The sequence below is a fragment of the Tachypleus tridentatus genome, chromosome 13, assembly GCF_004210375.1.
Source record: "Tachypleus tridentatus isolate NWPU-2018 chromosome 13, ASM421037v1, whole genome shotgun sequence".
NCBI lineage: Eukaryota > Metazoa > Arthropoda > Merostomata > Xiphosura > Limulidae > Tachypleus > Tachypleus tridentatus.
Window position 1 is genome coordinate 233366785 of NC_134837.1, and position 27795 is coordinate 233394579.

Genomic DNA, 27795 nt, shown 5'->3' on the forward strand with positions numbered 1-27795 from the left:
TTCCAGCTACAACTGATGTGCTCTCAGAAGAAAACTTGGTTACATATTGAGTGGTTTTATGGTATTTTTATATGCACATTTTGTTCCCCTACTATATAGCTTATTCCTCTGTACTGATACAACAGATACAATTCATAATGCTATAAACTGTGAAAAGATTGCTTTTGTTATTAAATATCTTCACAAATATCATAAATGTTTTATAAAGTAATTATGTTTTTGAACGTTTTTGTCTTAAAAATCCCTAGGAATACTCAAACGTTTTTGAAAATGTCTTTCATCACCTGTACACTGCATTGTGGCAAATACTCAAGTTTTTCAGTTTATGTATTTATGAATGTTTAAAAAATTAAGTGGTGTATATTATTACAGGTACTTTGATAAGATTTCAATCAGAATAGGTATTTTTTTACTGCTCATGACACAAAGTATTATTGTTTTACAATAAAAGTTTTATTAAATTACTTTTTGTTTATGTTATAACAATTAGAAAAGCATCAATAATTCATATTTTAATAGTATATAAGTTTAAAGTTCTTTATTCTACAAGGCAATGTTTAAAAATATCCTGAATTTCCTATAGTGTGGCATACTTTCTCTTAGCATGTCATCATCCCTATTTCATTCACCACCTTCTGAAATAATATGAATTTATATGCAAATTACTTTCTATAAAGTTGTTATTGTTCAGATAGACCATATTTATTGTACTCTTAAACTTTGTTTGGGTACAGAGCTATAGAATAGAAAGTCAGATCCCTCTTGCCACACCCACCTGTCACATCCTCTCTGTCATACTTTGTTAAGAGTTCACTCTTACATTTAATTCTATATTACCTACAACCAATAGAAACTCAAGGTTTTCATCTAGCAAATGATGTATTGTATAACATTACGTTCTGAATGGTTAAATGTGAGTTTCACTCAAAGTACAAATAGCATCCCCATGAGAAAGTTAACATCTGTTAATGCAGAACTGGAAAGTCAGAATATTTTTGAAAGATAAGAGAATTTGTTTACTTTTGGTATGTTATTATTCTATATTGTTTGGAGCATTATTTAATTAAATAAATATTATTAATTGCAATACTGTGATTAGTATAAGATATTCAGGTTAAATCTCTTCAACAGCTTATAGCAAGAAAAAAGAAGATTTGATAAGTATATTACATTTTTCTTTTTCATGTTTGTTCTTTATGTGTAATTATAAAAGCAACTAAAGTGAAAACAAGGATATGTTTAGGTTAGTTAACATTAGATTAAGTAAGATAAATAATAGTAATAATAAAATAAAAATGCTTCATGAGGCATGTATACAAGCTACTTGTACTAGTTGTAGTAACTCGTAACGTAATTTGATAGCATCACATGAGCTGCACATTCCCCGAGTGATTTACAACTTATAAGTAGTTAGTCACATTTCAAAAAGTAATAAAGTAATATAATTTAATTATAAGTAAATGTATACTGTCACAAACTTAGAGCTAATTAGGATAAATGAATGTGGTTTTATATTACAATGTGAAGTCATTATAGAAAGACAAATAGGGTAATTTAGATTGATTTCAATTTTATTTTGGGGATTATGAAGTTGGTTAGATTTACTGATCCCATTTTGAGTTAGATTATAGAAAATAACATAAATCAAGGTTTACTGAAAAAAAAAACTGTTTTAAATGTATTTAGGGGGTATTAGAGATCACACAAAAGAAGATTGATATAAGGAAAAGTATTTTTAATTTTAACATGAAAATTATTTTCCATAGACTATTAGAAACAAATACTCAATATATTTATGGACAAATCTTTATATTGGAAATACTTTGCCAAAAAATATTACTTTTTGTATGTTAAAGACTCATAATAGTAAGTGAAATACTGCCAAATTTTGTTAAGATACTTGCACAATATTGAAAGTTAGAACTGTGAAGTCAAAAAGACTAAATGAGTGCATGTAGACTAACCTCGTTTTGAAAGAGTTAATGAACTCATGTTATCAATTGAATTGTGACTGATTGTGAACATTATCTTTGTTTAATTTTTTGTACTGATAATGCAAGTTTAGCTGCATTTTTGTAGAAAATGTGGTCATCTGTAGGGTTTTGAAAGTATTACACAAAATGTGATATATAACAGGTTCTTTGCAAGGTATACATGTGCATGTTACTGGACTGACTTATTGAGTGAACTTTACTATCATTAAGCTTTTTAATAGATAAACATTCTCAGAACTCATGAATGAGAGCAAAAGAAAATATGCTGTAATATGCCAACTATACTATCTCTGCCATACCTTTTCATCTAATTCTTGGAATCATCAGGCTCTCTGGAATATAATAATTATAGTAGTTGTTTAGACATTACATATATCAACAGTTTTCATGAACAATGAATTTTATGTTGTGAATCAGATTACGCAAGTGAATTGTAATCATTATCAATTTTATTTAAGTCACTTACAAATGAAATTTATTTCACTTACATATTTTATTTGAACTAACTTTTCTGTCATTTAAAATAACTGACAAACTAGCAGTTCAGTCTTCTTGTTTTTCAAGTGGGAACCAAAGCATCAGAGGAAGAAAACTAAGAATCCAGAAGTGAAAGTGGAGTTATTATAATAAACCTACAAAGAACTTCAACTTTTAGATCTTTTTCTTAAAAGCATTTAAATATATAATATGTGATAACTGTTAAACTGGTGGTCCTACTACAGTCATGACTTTAAGATGCATAATTAAAACAGCATATGTGATGAATTGATTATATTTGGTTGCTCATGAATTTCAGGTCTTGCCAGTTATGACTTTGTAATTCATGTACATATATATAAACTCAAGAGATGATAAGGAATAACTACTTGTATATGTTAATTATCCTTTATAATGAATTAGAACAGAAAACATAAGCCAAGAAATCAATATCTGTTGTTACAAATGTAGCTGTATTCACTGTTAAAAGAGGAATTGAGCTGTTGTCATTATTAATATTTTTACATTGTAAACTGATATCCCTATTTTTATCTTAGGTATTAAAAGTGAAAATATTAACATAATTCAATGTGATATTAAATACATCATGAATATAAAAGACAAACGTGTATACATTATGTACAGAGTTAAAACATGTAATAAATAAATAAATGAATAAATACAAAAAGTAAATGCATTATTACATGTACACTGCATAAATTGTGAACATGAATCATGTATACAATTTAAAAAAATATGTATTATCACTTAATTATATGGTAAAATAACCACAATAATATATACTAAATCAAATGCCCTCAAGAATAACATAATAGTAATAATAACCTATTCATACACATATTCAAAAACTGTGAAAAGAATACCTTCTATAAGTGGCTTTAAGTAGCCATGTTATACATTTCAATAGTAAATGAAGGCCCTGAAAATTCCACTCATCTGAGCATCTATATATGAGTAGTGGACAAATAAGGGCTAGTTGGCTTTCTCCACACACTTGTCCAACAAAATAAATGCATTATTTTAGCATAAATTAACTTCTGCAGTAAATGTCAAATGCTTTATAAATGAGGCATAGCTAAATGGTTAGAATGCTGTGCTGTGAATCTGAGGGTACATGGTTTGTGGCTTGTTGCTTTGAGGTTATGGTTGCATTGCAAATGCTGCTCAAATCACAATTTTGTCTATCAATTTACAGCTGGGGATGGCCCTTGTATGGCTTCATACAGATATCCAAATCAAAACTAACTAACATGTTTAATTTTGTAATAGTTTGAAATAATTTAAAGCTTTGCAGTAAAATGGTTTTAGTCTAACAATGGTTTTAATGGTTTTAGTTTTTCTTTAACAAACAAATGAAACTGTAAACATTACTGGTTTGTTTTTCATATTAAATTTTGTAAAAATTTATTATGTTATTACATGTTTCCTTACAACTTGTTGTGTTGTATTATCTTTTTGATATTTTATATCTTATCATAGGAATGACATTGTAATTATTCTAACTTGATTTATTTTCTAGTATCCACCTGATCATTCAACACGCTCACCATGGGAAAGGCATAATTACATATCGGCCCATTCAGAAACAGAAGAAGACAACCTTCCATCTGGTTGTGCTACATATTTTGTGGCAGGTATTTGTTTTTAGGAGATACTGAACTTGCAGTGCTTTTGGAACCACCTTAATAATTCATAGATTAAAGGGTATAACATTCATAAAGTATTATAATTACTGTAAGTTATCTGTTTCAATGCTTATTCTTTGTTTTCTGACTTATGTATTGTAAGTAGATGAAACTTTTTCAGTAATCTTAATGTATTTAGTGTGGCATTACTAGAAAAGCTGTTTAACATGGAAAGTTTATCTAAACTAGTGTGCAGAATTTTACGTTTTTACATTATATCAGAATTAACTTACTGTAATAATTAACAGAAAATTATGATCACAAGTTTGTTTTTTTTTCAACACCTAACATTAACTTTTATGAAGATAGTTCTTTAAATTGTATGATGACATTCTGACTCAGATATTGACCTAGTCTTTTAGGGCATTAGTAGTACAATTTAAAGCATCATATCAAAAATTTTACACAAAATTTATTCTGTGTCAGCACTCAGAAAAATTAGCAATGCTGATGAAAACTTTTTTTGTGATCTAATAAGGTATGTAGGAGTTATCTTTGTTGACACACTTTCTCAGACACAGTTTTCAGAATAAGTTTTCTTTTTTTGCCATACAGAAATATAATTTGATGAAATAAAACATTAAATAATAACATTATTGACCAAACTTTTCATGTAACAAGAGACAAGCAATAAATATGAGTATAAAAAAAAAATACTAGCTATCAACATTTTTGAAAAATACACGAATCTTAGATATTTTTATTGTCAGTGCATAATAGTAATTTCAGAGCTATCTTGAAATGAAATTTGTTTATTCTGGTTGGTAGGTCACCTTCCACTGAAACAAACAGACTATAGAAAACGGTACAGAAACTTAGCATCAACGTTCCTTTCGTTCAGTCCTGATGGCAGTGAACTTTTAGCTAATCTTGGAGGAGAACAAATCTACCTTTTTAATGTTGTTAAGCCTCAAAAACCTAAAACATTTGACCTACAAGGTTTTTCCATTCCAGCTTATGGAGTTTGTAAAGGTACTGAAAGATACATTTTTTAACATTTCATAGGGGTATATTTTGTCTCAAAAGATTTGGTTACACTTCATTTAAAAATTTTTGTTTACCTTTTGGTTTAAAAAGGCAGTTTAAAATAGATACACAATATTAATTAAAATACTGGAAAGGAAGATTAACAAAATTTGAGAGATATATTAAATATCATTAAAACATGTATTGCCTTGTTTCAAAGTTTTTTATAATTTTGCTGTGTAATGAACATTACATAGTGTTAATACTTAATTTCCATTACATTAGATGTTTAAGATAACAGGAAAGTTAGGTCAGTTGTAAAAATTCAGATACCAGGAAATCAGAAAATCAGTACTTTGTTTGCTGATTTTTAGGAATAAATTTCTTTCTCTTTATTTATTTAGTAAAAAAATTAGTTCAAACAAATTTATAAAACTAATTTTTTGGAGCACATTTTTCAGGAAAGTGAATTTTAGTTACTGATTTAGAAAATTTAATGTAGTACACAACCATGGAAGAACTAAATTTCAAATAAATGCCAGGAGAAGCTGATTACTTGTATAAAAATTTCAAAAAATTGTTAGTAGGTCTGGAAATTTTAAATCATAACAACACAAAACTGCATGAAACTTTTTATTTCTTTATTTATAAACTTACAGTTGAAACCAGTATCAGTTGTTTTTAAAATTACTTAACATTTGATTCTGGATACTTTTAATATATCAAAGATGTTGTGAAGGCTATTTTAATGCCTAAGTGCTAAAAATGGTATTGTGTATTTTCAGTTTTTACTTAACATTTATTTGTATAATCTTGAAAATCTCCCACATAATTATAAAACTTTTTTTATGTGTGCTGTTTTCTGTACCTTAACTGTAAATGAAGTTGGTCAGTTTGAATAATATTCTAAACACCATAAAAAAAGAAAGAAATCTGAATTACCCTTTGACTTAAAATTGTAACATGAAACATTTGTTTTTTCTAAATATCTTTAAACTCATAACAGTATAAGTATGTTTATTCTTAAATTTATTATATTATTGCCCTTTCCATCATGTATAATTTAATATATCCATCATAAGATTTGAAATCAGTTGACAAACATGAAGCTCATGCTACTCTATTTGCAAGTTCAAAATATACCTTGTGAAATAATTTTATTCTTATTATTCCCTATTTTACATAATCTAAACATGAAACTTACTAATCTTTACATATGGTTAATTTTGTAATAGCAAAATAAAGAATGCACATGAAAACCAAGAAATGTATTTTTCTAGATCTCTCTTTTTTTTTTTTTTTTTACTGTCAGTTATCAGTGAAACTTTACTTTTTCAAACCATTTGTACTACTGAACTAAATAATTTTTTATTTAATTAAATAATGCATCATAGGACACAGAATAATATGTTGAGAAAACAAATCATGTCCTATAACTATCATATTTTTTTGGTTTCCTAGTCATGTCATAAGTGCCATTAAAAATTCAGCATATTTCAATTATGTGTTTCTCTTGGGAATAATGTTTCAGCTGAAGGTGAAATACATAATTTATTAGATTAAAATTTTGGCTTTCTATAGGTTTCAAATAATATAGTATTAAATATCAGATAACTACTGGCAATTTGTGAGAGAGAGTGTGACAAGAGCTGATTTTCCAGTTTGTGGCTGTTTAACTGAATAAAGTTGAAAGCTATAAACATTATACTTTGCCTGAGGTATGACAATATTGTAATGTGTAATCTAATCGAATTCTATACTTCTTGGTGGGGTGTTAAATAAATTAGAGAAAAAGGAAGACCTTGAGAACAAACATCACAATTCTCATACTAGGGAAATTGAGGATTATTAAAAAGAATTTTCCTTATAAAATTAAGAACTTAAAACCTGTATTAAAATTTGTTTTATTAACTGTGTTTTAATGCCAAGATTATTTGTATGCTATGTTAATAGAATGCTGTAATTAAATTTTCAATGCAGTTTATAAGTACATCATGTTGTGCACAAAATGGCTCATCATAAGAGAGTTAAATGTAGATGACATATAAGTGCCAATCATATTCTAAAGTTGCATGTAATTCACTACTACTATTGTGAATATTCTGTTTAGGTTTTCAGTAATAGATTTCATTGCTGATAGCCCATGTTGATATTGATGGAAGAAGACAAACATTATATAAAACAATGTATACTGTTTGTCATTCTATTCTTGTGAATACAGTAACAAATAATACCTACTGACATTAGCAAAAAGAGATGACACTATATATTTGTTAGCTCTTTGAATTGTCAAATAATTTACATTTAAAAATGAATTGGAAACTAAAGCTGTGTTAAAACTTGTAAGTATTTAAATTAAAAGCTTGTTTTTTTATTTGTTCAATATGCTGTAAATATTTGCTGAGAATATCTTGCAAGAGGTTAGAATCAGTGATCCTAGAATTTTTTTTTGATTTTTATTAGATACTTGCTTCTCTAGTAATGGATACAGCACTTATCTTAATGGCACCACCAATGGTTTGACAGCTAGCAGAGTTATACCTGATGCAGGTCACTTGCTCAGTAGTTCAACTGAGTTTTCAGGCAGTTTGCTACGTGACAACAGGTAAGGTTAATTACTATTGATTTATTGATCTTTGTAAGTTTCTGTAGTTTTAATGAAACAGTTTACATTAAACTGTCTATGCCGTAACAAATTTAAAACAAGCAAAACATTTTAAAGAAAAAAAAATAGGGTATACTACTTTTGGAAAAGTAATAATCAATAGTACTGTCTTTGATATTTTACTTTTAACTATTTAACTAGATTAGTACACGTGTTTAACAGTTGAGGAGCTGATAAAAATTTCCATCTACCATGTGACATTTGTATAAACAAAGAAATAAATAAGAACAGGTAAATAAGGTATTCCAATACAGTATGTTACCTCGTCTCACATAAGTAATTTTGTTCAGTGCTGCCCCTTATATGGAATTTTTTTTGTATATTCTAAATGCTTAGAAACTGTCATTCACCAGGAAAGGATGAGTTCAAATGAAACTTGCATGCAAATTATCATGTAACACTTTTCCTCCAATAAGAGTGGGACACACTCTCTTGACACGTGACTACCTTTATTCAATTCTACCAAACTATCACTTCTGTTTTATTTTAATTTTTTTATGTATATTTGTGTTAATTTCTCTCAATAAGTTTATTCTTTATTATACAGTGGTAATATTTGCAATCTGTTGAGTTACTCCTAAGTGAAATTATTTTGTATTTCTACCTGGTAATGGAATCTATTACTTCATTACAAAAACTTTGTTTCTGCCAATACATATGTTTGGTTATTCATTTTGCATTTTGAATTTTTTGTTACCACTTTGGTGGTTATATGTTCTGTCAATACATTTACACAGGCTTTAGGTTGTAGTATTCTAGGGGAAGATTTTTGGCTTTGCTTCATTGGGGAGATTGTTTGTCTAATGAAATGGCTTTTGTTGAGCCTCACCTTGAGTTTGGGGGACCACACATTTGAGATACTGTCTGCTGACTTTGTGAAGATAAGACATTCTAATGTTATGATTTTTTAATAAATTTATTGTTAATATTATTATCTGTAGTGATTTGGGTTCCATAACATAAGTTTCATTAGATTGGTTAATATTCATAGTAACGTTTAGTGTAACATTTCTCCTATACCATTTTCTTAGGCTTAATATTGTCTTTGCTATTTTAGCATTATCTGCAGTTTATCTAAATTGGTATATCAATTATTGTTTTTCTTTTGTATATATTGTCTCATGCACGTTATTGTTACTTCACAGTTCCTTAATTTATACAGTCACATCTATTTCATTTTTATTATTAATTATCTTTTATCCTTCTTCCTAATTACTTGGTTTAAGTGAAATCCTTGTTATGGGGTCCACATAAACTTTTCCCAATATTTTACATACTTGTTGTTAATTTAAACTTTCACTTTAGGATTTAGTGATATCTGTTATTCTGTAGTATTCAGTTAGGTTTCACAAGTGTTTATTATTTTTAGTTTTATTGTAATTCTAATTCTGGGTTAATCAGTAATTAGGTTAAATATTTTGTTTGATTATGGCTTAACCCTATAGCAGTGCCCCCATTTTTAAACTCCTGTGCAAATTACTCTGTTACATTCAAAATTTAATTAAAAGCACGTTATTACGAATGTATTTTAATGAATTTGCTATTACTAAGTACATTATAACTTAAAGGTTTTGTATTATCTAAGTTTTATCCTTTATTTTAAAAGGAAATATCTAAAACTGCAGTTTTTGTTGTCTCGTGATTTGCTTGTAGTTACAAGTCTAAACTTTACAAGCTATTATACATGGTGCTGTGAGAAAAATAATATAGATTGTTAGTATAGAAAGTCAAATTAAAGTTCTTCCTGTCTTTCAGTATCATTTGAAAAACTTCCAAGAATTTCTTGATGGGGGTTTGATGTTCTAATATTTCTAAGCATTGGGTCAGCTTTGTCCAGTTGCCAAGTGTCAGTTTGAAGTTGAATGGCATGCTTATAATAAAGCAGATTTTGCCCTATTCAGCCATATATAGCCTAAAGAAACCTTTACCAGTGTATAGATCTATAGCATGAGATAGAAATGAAGCTTAGTCTATTGTTTTTTGTTTTTACTCAGTTCATGTGGTGAGTCACAGTGGAGGAAATTGCAGATAATGATGCTTCTTTCCTTTCCACTACCCCTCAATGCTTATTATTTCAAGAATGTTACTGCACTTGCAGTCATTGCATCTTTGAGTGAGATAGTTTACATTCTACACACATCTTTATGTGCTAGATATTGGGATATCAGATTGATCATTCAATTTCTTAGATTGTTATTATGTACCCATTCACAGGTTGGGGGTACAAGATTCTTTCCAGTCTCATGAATTTGAAGTGAGACAGTATGATCCTCTTTCCTACCCACACTTGGATCTTAGTGCTCCTTTGCTTAGGTTTTAGATTGTAGTCAACTTGCCAGTGGTATGATTCTCTTTCCTATATCCCATGTGGATGTCAGTTTCCAACATCAAGGGTTTCGGATGTAGTTGACTTGCCAAGTATGTTTCATTATGCCCAAACCATTCTGCACCTAGGTGCACATCCTTTAATTTTACTCACTTTATTGTTTTCAGGATATGAGTTTAATAAATAATGTATAGTTTGGATCATTACCTTGCCATAGTTCTCTCCTATTTGGGTGTGCTTCTTCATATTCCTGCCATATATGTGATATTTTTCCACAATGAACAAAGAGTATATCTGATTCATAAGTTGTATAGCTTCTCATGTATGATCTTGAAGTTCTTTTTTTGAGGAATTTTTGAGGATGCTTTCAAAGGATGCTTCTTTTTTTTTCTCACATCCATCCCTTCATCTGTTCAGCAGGGGATTCTAGCTATTTATGTGAGAGGAAGTAAGTACTGTATTGGAAGCTGTAGTTTAAAAAAAATTATATTTTGTTATGAGTAGATAACTGCTTAACAATGGTGCTTATATATTCCTTTGAACAATAAAAGTAACAATGTAAATCATAACTGATTTAGATAGTACATATTTACTTTATATTTACAGATAGATTCAGACTATGACTGAAATTATCCTCTGTTTACTATATTGTGATTTTTGTCCCTATAAATAGTAACATAAGCAGTAGCAGTTTCTTAATATTCATATCATAATATAAGACTTTATGGGAGGACAGTTAGATTAAGTTTCTTTTTTTACTACTGTATTGTGACTGCTGTCCTACACATAGTGGTAGTAGTGCTAGTGGTTTGTTAATAGACACATCACTCTTAAAGTCTTTGGAATGGATAGGTTGTTCAACATTTCACTGATTTTCCAGTCAATGAGGTGGTATTTAACTCATTATGTTTTCAGAGAATTGTCTATTCAGTTTATTTCTTTGTGTAACCAGGGGTAACAATTTGTTTTTTTGTGAACAGAATTCACAGGAACTTTCACCAGGTTAACTCTAAATGCTATAGAAAAACAAATCAGTATGTAGCCCTCATAAAGTAGGTTTATGATTGGAATTAACTGAATTTTTTTTATGAATGCAAGTTACTGTGTTTTATGTCCTTATTTAGGTTGTAATAGGTAAGATTAAATTCTGTTTGACCTAAATTATCTTACATATAGTGCTGATGAGTTTTTTTTACAGTTTTCTGAATATAAAATGTTGATCTGAGCCCGTAGCTAAACTCTTACTGATGTGAATCATTTGGCTACTTGTGTTACTGAGTGTAGGAGGGGAGATTTGAGGAGGGGTGAAATGAGCACCCCAATATTAATTAAAAAGTGGCTTACAACTCATTAGTTTATTATTGTGAGGTAACCCAAGTTTCTCTTTATTTTTTTCTCTTAAGGTCTATATACTTTTGGTTTTAGAAGATCCATTTAGGTTGAGGTAAATCACTTAAATTCTTTGTGTAGGAAAAAGGGTTCACTAAATTTTTGGAGGAATACCAGACTTTTATGGTATCTGAAAATTATCAATTTTTACTGCTCCATAACTAGAGTGGGATATATCTTTATTCAAGTATATGTCAGTAAAATGTGTTCAAAACCTTTTTGTTAGACTGATGGCTATAGTGGTCATTAAAGAGAGGCTGTATTTTTTTGGCTAAGTTTATGTGAACTCTATTTGGTGTGGATTATACCTATTTTGAGGGGTGTTAAAGGTGTTCATACAGAGTGTTATGAAAAACTTACTAACAGGGGTAATCTAGGATTGTGTGGTACCACATTAGGACATTGGTCAGGCCTAAAATGTAGTATTAAAACATATACATTTCAGTTTTTATTGCCATTTAAACTTGTTTTACCCTCCAACAGTTAAAGAGTACCAAAGTAACATTAGAGCTGGCCAGCAGGCAAATAGACCTCTACAGCTATCATGAGTTAATGTGAGTCATAATATATATATATTTTGTTGTGTGACCAACAAAGATTAGTTCATTGTGCAATTAATCAAAATTGCTTTGTCAACTTATTATTAGGTTTATTTTTGATGTCTTAGTGTTCATCTTTGTTTTATTTGTAACAACCAATTCCTGTGATTCTCACAGTGTTGCAGTCCTATAGTTTACCTTTTGATTATTGTTTTTCTTCTGAATACTACAGTTACATGAAAAGAGATAGGACTGAAGTTTTTTTTTTGTTTGGTATTTTTTTGAGTTGGATTACTTGTTTTCTAGTGCTACCGTGGTTTTACATGGTTTTCTACATTGTAAAAGGTAGAACAGGTTTCCTACTGATATATATCACTAGTGTTGGTGAGTTTTCATGTAGCTTATTACGTGATAAGAGATTTGGCAGAATTCAGATTAATATATGTAATTTGGTCACTCATGCTTAAGTGTTTATGTGATCATTGTTATAAAAAAGAAGTCAGACTGAAGTTCTGATGGCATAAATTACTTATGCACTAAAAATGTCGAGTTTTCATATATCACAAACTATGATGGTGATTTTTTACAGGGATTGCAAGGAATTGCACAAAACTTTGATAGGAATGTATTAACAAAAAGCACCTTAAACAGCAAAGATTCAGTTCAAACAACACTTTAAAACCTTTACTATTGACTGTTAAGTCTGTACACTTATAAAAATGTAAAAAAAGCATGTATTCTGGACTTGGAAGGACAAGAAAATCCACTTAAAGTGGTTCAATTGTAAGCTTCATTCTTATTATTCTTCTTCTCTTGCCAGTCAACAAAATTAACTTGGTATTTTGCACCAAAACCTTTTATAGAATATTAAATAAGGTATTGTGAAGATTGTAGGGGTATTGAAAAGTTGACTTGTTCTTTTGTATGTTACACAAGCTAAAAAACATCATAATTCTAGTGTAAACAATGTTACCATTACTTCTTGCAGTTACCTTTCTTAAAAATATATGGTATTCATTTAATAAACTGAGGTAGAGGGTTAAATAAATATTACCAGCCAATAACAGGCAAACATCAGATGACTGTAACATATAGATACTCAATGCTTTGTACATTGTACAATCAGTGCCTTTAGGAAGTCAACCTTATATTATATATGAAGTGAAACATGTTAGCTAGCTGATAGCTATCTTTATTACCATTACAGTGTATAGTTATTTAACATATCAAGTAATCCTTTGCTTGTAGTTGAGCATGAAAAAGCCAACAATCAAAGTAACTAAAAAATGGAGAACCTAAAACCTACAAATAGGAATCATAAAAATATTCAAGAAAACAAGGCTGAAGATACTGTAGACATTATTTACTCAAATTACAAATCCCTGTTTTGACTTGATCAAAATTAATTAGGTAACAGCATGAGGTCAAAATAATGGTTTGTAATTAACTGTGTGAGAAGAGATAGAACTAACCTCACTGTGATGTATTTAATAGATTACTTGTTTTCTGAATTTGTTATAATTTAGTATGTTAAAAGGCCTTATGCTAAACATTTCAGATCAAGTTGGCTTTTCTTAAGTTCTGTTAATTTGTCCTTTAGTTTTTTGCATGGTGAAAAACAGTTGTTTTCTGATTCACTACTTTACTAATGTTGTTTTGATGTAGTCTTCCATGCAAAGTTGGTAGGTTTGTCCTTTGATGCAAGTTACTGATTAAATAATGCTTCTGCATTTCCATAGTATTATTTACATTATACAAGCTATGACAGAACTTTTATTAATACAAGTTGCTTGTTTAATAGTGTTTTAGATGTGTCAGTTAGTTGTTTACATTATAAGAAATAAAGCTATTATTAAAGTGTTTTAATGTATTTTGACATATTCTTCTCTTTTTAAATACATAAAATTTTTATCTTGTAGGTTATTATATTATTGATGTTCATGATTAAATCATGCCATTTTTAGAAATAGTAATTTTGTTATGTTACCTGAGGACCTATGAACTAAATCTAATTGCAGTTTGAGTTAGTGTGTGTGTGTACATACATAAAAAAAAGACTTTTGTCTTAAGTTTTTGTGTTTGAACTTACAGTTTATTTTAATGAACTTTTGATATTAGGTATGTGCCAAGTTAATTGTTGGATAATATTGTATTGTATCATCATAAAGATGAATGAAAATACATGTTTTTGAATTTAATATGAGGATAATGCTTGACATCAGGCACTGATTATTCAATTATTATTGTTTGTGCATTTGCCACTGTATTAACAGTTAAATATCATTGAAAATACTTAAATATTAATGTCTGTAATATCTGAATAAAAATTAACAAAGTTTCATTTCTAATGCTGAAGTCTGTTTACATAATTGTTTGGTATATTGTGTGAAAATTGTCAGTAATGTCAAAATATTAATGAAAAGTTACTGCTTTGATTATTACAATGTTTGAAACACAAACTACTGTCTTTTTTGTTGTTAGATCTGATTTCAAATAAAATCAGTTACATAAATGTGATACTCTATAAAAGTAGTCTGTAAAGTAACAACTACTAAATAGTAAAGTAACAACTACTAAATATTGCTATTGCAAATGTGAGCTCTCTATACTGTTAATATTCAAATTTATTTTGGCTTCTGTGTTACCATCCCCAAATAGTTGCTATTAATTCTTAATGTGTACCTCAAAACAGTAAAATTCAGAGAAAATTAAAGCTGAGAATAATATTTATTATTTTTACATTTGTCTACTTAAATTTCATTTCAAAAATAAGTTACTGCCTACTTGTGCCACAGCAGTAAGTTTGTGAATTATAACACAAGAAACTGGACTTCGATATCCATGGAAAGCACAGCACAGCTTTGTACTTTACTATGAACAAAGACAAAAAGCAAAGGTAAGTGTTATGTTTCATGATTGTAATGAAAAGTAAAACATCTTTGTTTTTACAGAAAATATAATCGACATCTCTCAACAAAAGCAGAAGCCATAAAGACAAAAGCTAATGAAAAGTTTGACAAACAGCAATATCCTGTAGCTATTCATCTATATAATGAAGCTATTCACCTTCATCCTGAAGCCTCAATCTTGTATGGAAACCGAGCAGCTGCTTTCATGAAAAGGGGCTGGTAAGCTTACAATTAAAAATTTATAATTGAAGCAAAGACAATAAGTGTACTCAGTTTTACTTTATGTGGTAAATATTCCTGAATGTACATTCAAGTAGCTGTGAACTCCACTATAGTTATTAGTGCAGTTACTGATCTGTATGCAGGGACAGTGGGTAGAGGAGACATTTTAATCCCCCTTCCTTAGCCTCCTAGTGATCATCCGGGGACTCCAAAAATTCCAGTCAGAATCACACACACACACATTATAAATTTATCTGTTTACAGCAATTTGAAAAGTCTTCATCTATTATATAACTTACAAATCGTAGGGGACTTAATCTGGACGAGGGAGATTGGAAAATTGATTTTTATTTGGTAATAACTTCTTAGGTTCAAAAATATTCTCCTTCCCTCAATAAGATCCCAGAACCATCTCTGTTTGTATGTACACAGTGTTGGTGTTAAAGTGATATCATTGTGTAAGATCTTGAAATTGCTTGATATTTTGATTAAGAATTAAAAATGTGTAATCTTACTCCCAAAGTTTTCGAAAAGTCCTTGAAAATGGTTGTTGTTAGCAAAAGTAAGCAGCTGATGAATGACTGAACATTCACTACCACTTTGAGAAAACTGTGTTTAAGTGACAAGCACAAAAAATTGTTAATTTCACAATCATGGAATCACACACAGTATATAAAATTAAAGCAGTTATCATCAGTATTATAACTAGAAAAAGAAAAAAAAATGATATGATTGTGAGTGAATGATAAAAAAATGAAAGTGTGCATAAAGGTGAAAATGAGAAGAATAGAACATAAAGAAGTCTGGTGTTTTATAAAAGCATTGAGTATCAGAAAATTGAAAAACAATTGCAAGATAAAGGAGTGTATTTATTTACATTGAAGATTCTTTGTCACACTCTCAAAATATATTTCACTAATTTTTATGATGTAACTACTTTTTGCTAGTAAAGCACAATTATAATCATTTATGTTTATCATAACACAGTACTGTTGGGTTTATTGTGTTCTAGAACATGCCATTCTCTGACATTATAGCTATTTCTCAATTTTCAAGGTTTTTATTCTTGCCCATATAAGCATTGACAATGCTTGCTCCATTCTTTTATGTCCTACCCAAATGTCTTAGGTAAATTATAATTTGCAAATTTCTCTATCAATGTCAGTGTACTTTCTGTCTAGGTACTCTAATATATACAACCACCTTATTCAGATAATGTATTCACTTTTTTGGTAATTTTGCTGATGTCTACTATGGTTAGATTATTTTCTTCTGTTCTTTTTTTGGTTTCCTTGCTGGTTTGTTGTTGGGATTTATTGGGTAGAGATACTTTGTAAGAAAGGTTTGTTTATTATTTTCTGTCTTCAGAGAGTTATGGAAAGTTCCTTTTCTCCATCTCATGTAATTTGTAGAAGTTTCAGAGATGTTAGTATCCCAAATTGATGTCTCTCATGTACATTCTTTATCATTGTTGGCTTCTCATTTTTCTTGTTCTAGTAATTGAGTATTGGCTTTTAGTATTTCTTGATCCCCTCTTTTGGTTACCAGGTCTATTGGTTCCTGTAACATACTTGTCATCAGTATGCCCAAGCTGAAGATCCCCAAGGACTTACTGATGACAATAATACTACTGGAATCCTGTTCTCCTACCTCATCCTGAAATCCATTTGTTCACAGGTGCATGTTTCAGGGATGGAAAACTCATTTTCAAGGTCAGGGTACTTCGACATAGGGCAATGGTTCAAGGTCTGTCTCTTGAAGAGAAAAATGATAATGATACTTTCCCACAATTTCATGGTGATATCTTGTCAGGCAGACACACATTCTTGAGACTTTCCTTTTCATGCCTCACATCTTCTCTACTGGGCTCATTTCCATCATATCAGTCTTTTGGCACGTCAGTTTTTCAGGAGTGATGAATTTAACAGAGATCACTTGTCTTGATCCACCCTGATTCTTTTGATGGAATGGATACTATCTCATGAGGTTTTGGAATTCTCAGCTGCACTTGTTTTGGTCTCCAGTACCTCATCCCCAAGTGTTGGCACTTTACACATTCAGTCAGGACTGCACAGGTTTACATCTGTATGCATTTCCTCTGATTTGGCTATAGCCCCAGGTTCTGATTGTGATCTGTTGTTCTTCCTGTTGTGTTCTCTTAGTTGCACCCTATTGGTCAGCTCAGGCATGGTTTCTGCTTCTTCAGTATCTGTAAGAATGTCTTCATCTTCCTCTTTCATGTTGGAAGTCTGCTGAAACAACCTCGATTGGACATTTTCCACCCAGATGTTTAGAAACTCACTCTTCATACTTGAAAGTTAAGTGGTTCTGTGCCCAACTTAATGGTTTAACTTGTAAAGTTTTTCTGTATTTAAACTAAATATCTCCATAGGTTAACCATAACCATTTATGAGTAAAAATGGAATGTTTATTGTCAATGATGTATTTAAAAGAATTTATTCATGATGATGAGAAATCCACTTGAAGTAAAAATATATATCAGGATAGCTGGTATGGGTATTAACACGTTTACTAATAAAGCAGAGAACAATGTTTCGACCTTCTTAGGTCTCCTTCAGGTTGAAACGTTGTTCTTTGTTGTATTAGTAAAAGTGTTAATATCCATACCAGCCATCCTGAGATGTATTTTTAGAGGAATTTAAACCCTCTTCATCCAAAAGTATCGACTACATCCTGTTTTATGTCTTAAGTATTTGAGTATGGTCATGTTTCATCTTTAGTGGCTTTATAAGAGGCAGCCTTATCCACTATATTCAGGTATTTAAAATATCAGAAGGTTTTTTCAATCCCCAGTTCTATCAGGTCTACTAATATTATTTGATCCAAACAACCTTTTCAGTTACCAAATTGATAATTTACAGTTCTTTTACATGCATTGTTTCATCCTTATTTTGAGCCCTTGGTGTCATGTTCTTTGTTTCACTTTTCTCTTAAACTGTATTTTTTATTGTTAACTTGTGGATGTTATAGGTCAGAATTATTTGCAATTCATGTGAGTAGGATAGTTGTCTTGCTTAACCCCAACAGGTCTTTTCTTCCCAAGACTCTGGAAACCAGAGAAGGGGGGAGATTCTTCTCACTAATCCATTTGCCAGCTATTGACTGTTTATGACTGTTTGTTGTGTACCATCAGGGCATTGAAAGGTTATGTGGCTTTTACTAACTCATTTTGACATACTAGTAACCAACGGTTCATTCATTGAGGTCATTCAGTTTCCCATGTCTCGATCTAATGAACTGCCTTTGCAAGTTGATTCACATGACCCATAATGGATTATCATTACAGCAGAGTAAACCTTCCCATGTCACATCTCACCAGATTTGCCATATCTGTACAGGCTGGTATGTGGACTACTACTAATACTTTCCTATCTCATTACTTGCATGATCTGGCAGTTTTCTCTTCTGAGGGTTTTGATTACTATCTGAAGCTGTTTTGAACACATCGGTTAGTCTTTAACCAGAGGTAAGTATTTTCCACAATCATATACTTTTATTTTCAGTGTCCCTTTATTTTTCACTGAATTAAATTCTATGGCAAGTGTTGCCCAGGCAAATATGCGTTCTTTTCTGAATTCCACAATTTTACTATAATTACTACATGTTGCAACAGGCTATGTCAAAATAGGGTGCTCAATAAGACCGTTGAAGCACTTGCTGGATGGTATTACCATGTTATGGACTGCCACTTGTGGACAGTCATAAGTAAAGTTAAAAGGAATTCTGCTTGCCAAAGCTAATCATTGGATTGAGTAAACTAGGGTCAGTTTGCTTTTGGAAACTTAGGGAATTTGGTTCACCTGTTGCATTGTTTCTATAGCACTGTTCCTCAGGGCTCTTTAATAGACATTAACCTGCAGATTCTACTAATGGAGGTAGGGAGTCCCTACAACACCTAGCTTCCAGTTACTGGGGTGGTGGACAGAGGTTTTTTCCTCTAGAGTGTTAGTGTGTGTTCATCCACTTTTGGAGACCATGGCAAACTTGGGGGCCTCACCCACTTGGGTCCCTGGATGTTTTTCCCAGATGTCAGTAGGATGGTACCAACTTCCACAGGAACCTACTCATAATTATAGTTCTGATTTGACACTCTGCTATCCTTGTGGGGTGTATATGGCCTCCTTCTCTTTAATCAGTGTTGATTTCATATATTGTTCACAGAAGGAGGTTCATTATTTCTTCATAATTCCAAACCTTATTGGTCCCATCCCAGGCCCTTGGTTGAGTATATGTTCCACATCTTCTTTATAATTCCAGGGACAAGTGGAATATTCCTTGACCACTTAGTTTGGGAGTGAGGGTGAATGTTCATAATTCCAAACTGGACAAGTTCTGTTTTTTTTGGATGAGTACAGAATGTACAATCCTGAGCCTGGAGTGTTGCCCTTTAGGCTTCTTCAGGTGGAGGAGAAAATTTGTCCATTTTGTTGTTACTTACTTTCTTGTCATGATTCCATTGGCATGAAATGCATCATTCTATGGCTGCAGGTTGGGATCCAGTTAAAAGTGTATATATACATACATATGACATTGCAGTCCAATACCCCTGTCTCCAATGTGGGTTATAGGGACCAAGACCCTCAATTCCATCCCTGAGTTGTGGAACCTCAGCTATCTGGTTGAGGCTGGCCTATAATGATGATTACTCATCTACCAATCCACTTTTGATACAGGAACAAGGTTCTGGGTGAAGAGCATACCTGTTCTGGATGTGGTTGCTCCATTTGTATACCTATTTTATTTTGGTGCAACACTGTTCTATGCAGATGCTTTCTGTATGAACCATGCCCACACTAACCCTTCCACATTCTCAAAGTGGGATTCTGGCTATAGTGTCAGTAAATGGTAATTATGTTTTGGAAGTTAAAGTTTTCCTAAACTGAAAATGAATTTCCAATAATACTTACCACTGATGACATTCTCCTGCCTTAGATTGCTACTGAAAGCTGGTTTATGTCTCAAGAAGTGATGAGGTGCTTATATGTATAGTACCTAGATATTGAAGGTGGTGGAGAAATTTTAAAATCAGAATTTGCCTAAGGCATCTGATCGGGTATAAAAGAGTGGAGCAAGCATTCTCAGTGCTCAGATGAGCAAAGTGTGGAAACCCTGGAGATCAAGAAATAAGTATATTGTCAGCAGAGGAAAGTATTATTGAAAAAACATTTTCAGTTAAGAAAAATGGTAACTTTTCGAACACACCATTATTTATTTAGTTCCATTATAATATTAGCTGTTTCAGAATTAGCCTGGTGACCATTGGTATTGAACGAAACATGTTTTTGGCAGTAGATCTGGCAGACATTGTGTGGTTGAAGTAATATTACAATTTTCTTCTCAGAAAAACCCTACCCAATCTAATTGAATAATGTGGTGTTCAGAAATACTCTAAGTGTAATATTGTTGTTTTATGACAAATATGATTGTATTTTATGTTAATAGATATTTTTTATTTAATTCTATAATATGCTGTTTTCCTTTCAAGGTAAAATTTTAACCACATTTATTGAAAAGTCACGTATCCTTGTTTTTTGATAAGTGAGAAACTGCTGTTAGAAAAAAAAGTTCAAATGACAGTGCTGTATTAATAGTAGTTTAAAATTATTCAATTTTTAGAAAATAGTGCTCTTTTGTTTGAAATGGGAAGTCAAGTGGTATATACTGATTATTATAATTGCATTACTAAATTATTGAATATTTGTTTTATAAAGTTTGTTTTACTCATTTTACTATGCTTGATCTGCAAAATATGCATTTCTAAAATATTATCATTATATTATTATAATTGCATTACTGAAATGTTATTGTGTTATTGGGTTTTGTTATTAAATTATTATCTTTGTTCTATATTTCTTAAGGGATGGAGATTTATATGCAGCTCTTCGAGACTGTCATACAGCTTTGAAACTAGATCCAGAATATTTCAAAGCTCATTTTCGTCTTGCCAGATGTTTATATGAGTTACACTGGACAAGGGAAGCATCAGACTGCTTACAAGTAAGTTTATGCATTTCCAGTATATTTTGAAGTAACTCCATCATAGCAAATGTTTTTATGATTTTTCATGATTTGTATTTGATGAAGGAAGCCAGAGATAGTTTACAGATTAGTGTATTGTGTATTTATATTAAAATTTAAAGCCTATCTCTGTTTTCATAGATATTTATGTGAATAACACTGAATGAAAGTAATATAAAGGAAGCTCATCTTTATATATCTATTCATCCTTCATCATCTTTTTTTGACATCAAGACGTAGTTTATCAGCTCACTGCCTCTTTTTCCAACTTTGGTTTGCATTCATATGTATTTTGTTGAGTGTAATTTATTTGCTAGTGTTTGAACTTTTACTCATCTTGTACATTTTTACTTTTACTTTGATGATTGGATTATTCTGACCCTTTTGTTTACTCAGCCTTTTACACATATGCAGTTGATTATTTTACTGGTTACATTTTTGGCATGACCATCCTCATCTTCAATTCATGTTTATTATCAACACAGTACTTGGCACATTTGGGGATTTGGAGCAACATAGTTCAAGGTATGTTTCAGCTATCTCCTCTGGCATTGCAAGCCTTAAAATGTCTTATACACACACTAATGCCTTCCACTACTACAGCCAAAAACATCCTTTCTGCTTTGGGGACAATGACTTCATTTCACGTTGTCAATTTTTTGAGGTCTTTTTATGTGCAACACCTCCAGTGAGACTTTGCCTCTCAACATCATCTGACTTTAGACTCACTGTCATGCGACACACGTTTTTCTTTCTTTACTCTTGAGTTTTGATTGACAAGAGACTTTATTCAACAGCAGTGTGTCTTTTTATAGATGTCTTCCTCTTGGGTTGAAGTGCAATGTTTGAGGAATCATCATCATTCTGGTTCTTAGAAGCAACAGCTCATATCAACATGTATGAACTTTGAACTGTTCAGCAAGTTTAGAGTATTACTCATTTTACACTTTTTTCTTTTACTTCAATATCTGTACATTAATTCTAAAAAATTCTGTAGCTTAATTCTAAAAATTATTCATGTTTGAACTTGTCACACTTCTTGTGCAATAAACATTTTTCAAACTTTCTTTCTCTGGTTTATCAATCTCTTCTCAGAGTGGTAATTACTCTTTCTTTTTCAGTGTCCATGTGAATGGAGGTTTCATTTGATATTAATGTCTTTGCTGCATTCATCAATAATATTGTTTCCACTGTACTGGTCTCTGGTTCAAGTCTAAATTCTCTAGCAGTGAGCACTCTGTCTCAGTTCTGGGAGAACCTCTTTCTTTATGCCTGCCCTCTTTTCTATCTTTATCCACTAGTATTTTCAAAGATCAGTTACTTGAAGTTTATGGTTCTTCTTACCACTCCACTTTGATCTGCTCAAACATTGTTTCTCCTGTTACATTGACTTTTTCATAGAAAACAATTTAATGATAACCATGGAAATTTCTTGTACCGTATCCTTAAATGTCATTTTTTTGTTTCCAATGCGATGTTCAATGGGTATGGCTTAGTAGCTAGCTGGTGTTCAGTTTTTTGGATGAAAAGCATGTTTCTCTTACTAAATGGCTCAAATATTAGCACTGTTGCCAGTATTCTTTCTTGGTTGTTTGTCAATCTCATTGATGCTTTAGACATAATATATCTTGTTTATCTCCAACTCCTTACAAACTGCTTCTTTCCTTATGTTTCTTTTATGGTCATACCTTATCAGTTTCTTCCATAGTTGATTACAGAGTTGCTTTATCTGCCATGGAAGCCATCAATCTCTTTCATTTCCATGTTCAAAGACTTCTTCTGAGCATTTCTTCTTCGATGACCCCCAAATCCTAGACAATTCTTAAAGTAAGAGTTGGTTTATTCTTATGTTTATAGCTTTTCTCCCTTTTTGAACTCTTAGCAACTTTTTTCCTGCATCATATTGTTTTCAAAAAAAATTTTTATTTTTTGCATTAGACCATAGACATTCTGGTGTCTATGCTATTGTTGCTTCATGTACTTTTTCATGAAAGACCTTAAACCTATTCATATTGAGCTTTTTTACCTAAAGAGTTAGCTGCAAGAGAAGGTAACCACTGTTTCTTGCTTATTGTGTTAGTTGCCCTGACTAGTACTGAAAGATTTAAAAAACACAGAGAGTTTTTTGAGAGTATTATCTCACAAGGATGACTTTAAGGAATTAAGGACTCGTCTGTTTTTAGAAAAATCGTGGTCTCTCCTTTGTGATACAACACTCTTGTGTGTGAATAGATTTGCCCAGTTGGAACTTATAGGTTACATATATCTCTGAACTTGTCTTAAAGAAATTTCCTTTTTGCACTGGTACTTTCCTCTTGAAGCAGACAAGGGGAACCATTTGGTGACTTATGATGGCTTGATGGTTACCTTTCATCCTTCTGCATGATTATTCGAACATAAACATTTGGTTGGAGACAGGATGCCCATTTTACATATGATGTATCTAGGTCCAGCCAGGAGTTGAAATATCTTCTAGTGCTATTTTTACCTTTATTTAGCTTTATATTATGTTCCCATTGCACTGCCTAAAGTTGTTGAATCCATCTTGATGTCTGCTTGGATCTTTTTGATTCCCCTTGGGTTGTCACTTACTTAACAGGTTTCATGAATTTGGCTGGCCTTTTCAGATGATGATGATGATGAAGGGGCTTTAATGACAAGAGTGTCCTGCATTTAGTTATTATCAGTCCCCTTTTCTGAGAAACTTCCACTACAGTCACAGGTCAATGGATTTGATTCTGACTTCAGATAGTTTTTACACCACCACCTGTGACTACACCTTAGAATATACATAGCTCCACAGGTACAAACATTCTGTCTAACCCTACTTATATTTTATTTAAAAGAGTATCTTGGGCAATGAAGTACCATGTTGAGTAGAAGACTTCTTTTTCTGATTTGTGTGTGTGTGTGGTCAAAACTCTCATGAGGCTTGTCTACTTCCCTGATTCCATTCCATTGTCTTTCACTCTGGCTGACCACATCTTTCATTTTTCATGATCTGAGCTGTTACTTTCCTGCCTAAAGCCATGTTTCTGGTGAACTAGTGGTACTTATGATTCTTAACTTCTTCTTTCCCATCTCAGTGTTGGTATATTTCAAACGTAATTCTACTTAATTTGAATTTTATATATTTAGAATTAATTAAAGACAAGTGCTTACCTCTGAAATACATTCCCACCCACTTCCCTGCATTTGGGAGACATGTGATTTTCCATCAGAGTTCTAACAAAGAAATCTATGTTTTGGAGAGAGAGCAGAACTTATATGCATTAAGTCATGTTGGGGAGTGGAGAATACTAGGTAAGTTAATGCATCCTTTACATTGCATTAAGAACTTTCAGAACCTAAAGCCACATGATTGTTGAGAGCATAAGAGAAACCTCAACAAGAAAAGGTTTTAAATATTTCAAGATAAGAACCCATATACATTTCCTTATGATCCTCATTACATTTGTAAAGGAAGCATGCAAATAAATACAGTAATGATGGTGTATTTGGAAAATAGATGTGTGTGTGTGATTTCTCTCACAGTTAAAAACTGCAACAGCTATGAAAACATTAATACATCTGGATACTCCTCAATCAAAAAGATATGCTAGCCATCCATAATTTTGAAATGATAGACTAGGGAGAAGACAGCTAATTAACATATTCCACCATCAACTCTTGGGCTACTCTTTTACTATCAAATGGTGTGATTGACCATCACATTATGATACTCTCACTGCTGAAAGAGTGAGTATGATTAGACCCATGGAGTTAAGCTTCCAACCTGCAGATTGTGAGTCAAGCTTTCTATCCTTCAGGCTGTATAGGTAGTTACATTAAGTTTGAAATTTGTAACAGATTTCCTTAATTACTATCCAATGTTCATATTATTTCACGCTTCATTAATTATACTTTATGAACCATGGCATGTTAATGAATGGTTTATATATGAGGTATATCAATATGCATCATTTGTACACCATTTTAAAGCGATTTTTACTTTTTGATTAGCATTTTGTTTTTTTATTTCATTACAACTACAGTACATTCAGTTTGAGTACTTACTAAGTATTATATTTAGTCACTGCCTTCACTTTACCTTTCAGATAATTCATGCATTAATCAAGCTTTGATCACTTTTAGGTTTTCAAAACCAAGTTTCCTGGTCATGCTCAGAGTCATGCTTGTGTAGCTTTAGACAGAGATATCAAAGCTGCTATATCCTCCTCTTCAGAAACTGGTGAGTTTGTAGTATTAAAAGGATGTGTAATGAGAATTGTTGGAATTTTTTTTCTTCTGTAAGTACTTGAATTTGTGTTTGGTTCTGTGTTAGTTTTAAAACTAATTTTAATTTTTGTTTTATAGTCAAAAGATATTCAATCAGTAATATTATTACACACATAACCTGAGGTACATAATTGATTAAAGGATCTCATTAAGTATTTTCTGATAATTTCTGAGTAAAACGTTACAAATCAATATAATATTGCAAATGAATTTGTATTATAGAAATTTCTAATGAACATGTTAGGTATTTTGTATCACAGAAGGTATATGTATATATATATTTATTTTTGTCTATTTTAAAAGTTTCTTCTCTTTAATCTTTCTTTTTTTAGAAAATAATTCAATTTGTACAGAATATGTTCCAAAACCAAGCTGTTTTATATGTTTCACCAAAACAATAATATAAATTTGAATGTTTTAACAGTTGATAAATGTAAATTTAAATGGTATATTACATAAATTACATAAATAAAAACTTGTATTTCAAATTCTCTTTATTCTTGAATTACATGTGTTATTTAAGTTCTTTTATGTTGTGAATGATTTTTCAAGAACTTTTGCTTATAGTTTTTCAGCTATTCTTCGTAGGGTAGCTATTAAGAAGTGTTGCTTTCAGTTCTTCAAATGTTCCTGCAGGATTAGTTTTGGAAAAGTAAAGTTTTATTATGTGAGATATCCTTCAAAGGGTAACATTTGGAAACTGTTGATTTTATTATGTCAAACCTCCTGACAAGTTCAGTTTTTTATTCATTGTAGGAGTAATTAAGAAAGTTTCTTTAAGTCTGTTAAATAATATGTTCAAATGTAGTTTGTCAGATATCCTGCACAAATGGTAAAAAGTCTGTGTTGCTTTCTATTTGATATAAAATATTATCTGTTGTTTTAGTGTTCAGAAGTTACATACAGTTTATCTGACATTCTCCACAGGTCAGTGTTTAGAGGTGCTACATACAGTTTATCTGATATTCTTAATAGTGTCAATGTTGAAAACTGTTGCTTTCAGTTTGTCAGGTATCCATCATAAAGCCATTGTTGAGAAGTGTAGCCTACAGGTTGTATGGTATCTCCTGTAAAGCCATTGTTGAGAAGTGTAGCTTACAGATTGTAAAGTATCACCCATGAAGCCGTTGTTGATATGTGTAGTTCATAGTTTTTCATAAATACTCAAGATCAGATTTTAAAAACAACAATTGGGGTTTGTAAAAAATTCACCACAGACTTATTCTTAAGAAGTGTTACTTATAGTTTGGCAACTATTAACCTAAACCTTTCAATTTATATTATATAACTTAACAGTGTTTAGAAGTGTTGCTTACAGTTTGTTAGGTGTCTTCTACAGGGGCAGTGTGATATTCTATAAAATGACTAATATGCATTCATTTAAACTCCCTTCTGTGCATATTACAATGTTTTATTGAGTTAAATTCAAAATTTATTGAAACAACTTTACTATCAAAATACAGTACTGTGCAAAGTGTCAGGACTACAGAATATTTTGTCATTATTTCCATTTTATGTTGTTAATTCTTCTGTGCCATTACAGAATGTAAATTTCAGTGCTGTGGTAATGCTTCACTGATATCTGTTGATAATTGAATGAGCCAAGGTGAGAATAGTTATCATTCTTAAGAATTCCCATATACTTGTATCAGGGGCATGTCATGAGGGTTCTTCTTGTAGGAACATACTGATCAAATTTAGGGTCTAAAATAACTGTTATAGTAACTGGTTCAGTGTCTTAACTATATAGAAAGAAGTTAACAAGGAGGTAGCATATTGTACTAATAATTACTAGAAGAAATCAGTGGATAAGCCCAAGTATGAAATATTTCAGTTAAAGTGTAGGGTGTACATTTGGTGGAAAAAAAGGTGAAAGATACTTACCTCAATGCATAGCACCAACCATGAATCATTGGAAAGGCAATGTTTTTCTGCTGAGGCAAAAGGAAATATTTACAAAATAGATGGAATAATGGACCAGTACAATTACCATCAGATGCTGATCTGTCATAGTATACCCAATGGTTTGCATATTATTGGTAAAGGATTCTACTAGCTAGAAGATAATGACCACAAACATTCATCCAACCTCTGGAAAAATTACTTTACTAAAAAGGAAGCTGCTGAAATCATTCAAATGATGCAATGGCTCCCACAGATCCCAATTCTCAACTCAGTTGAGCAGATATGAGATTTGATAGATCAAAAACTTGGCAAATCAAAAGGTACTTCTAAAGAAACTTTACAGGAGTGTATTAAAACATTTGGGGTAAAATTCTAAAGGA

At 31.3% G+C, this 27795-nt stretch overlaps 1 protein-coding gene across 4 annotated transcripts in view; it reads left to right on the forward strand.

Annotated features, from left to right (window-relative positions):
* LOC143239341 (WD and tetratricopeptide repeats protein 1-like) overlaps nucleotides 1-27795 on the forward strand; it is a 78783-nt gene that overhangs the window by 32480 nt on the left and 18508 nt on the right. For all 4 annotated transcript variants that reach the window (XR_013021130.1, XR_013021131.1, XM_076480328.1 and 1 more), the window contains exons 8-13: nucleotides 4012-4126; nucleotides 4946-5149; nucleotides 7607-7748; nucleotides 15014-15190; nucleotides 21073-21211; nucleotides 25367-25463. Coding sequence is in view for 2 of the 4 variants with exons in the window: in XM_076480328.1 (XP_076336443.1) it covers nucleotides 4012-4126; nucleotides 4946-5149; nucleotides 7607-7748; nucleotides 15014-15190; nucleotides 21073-21211; nucleotides 25367-25463 (874 nt within the window). In the remaining 2 variants the exon portion in view is untranslated. The remainder of the gene's footprint in view (nucleotides 1-4011; nucleotides 4127-4945; nucleotides 5150-7606; nucleotides 7749-15013; nucleotides 15191-21072; nucleotides 21212-25366; nucleotides 25464-27795) is intronic.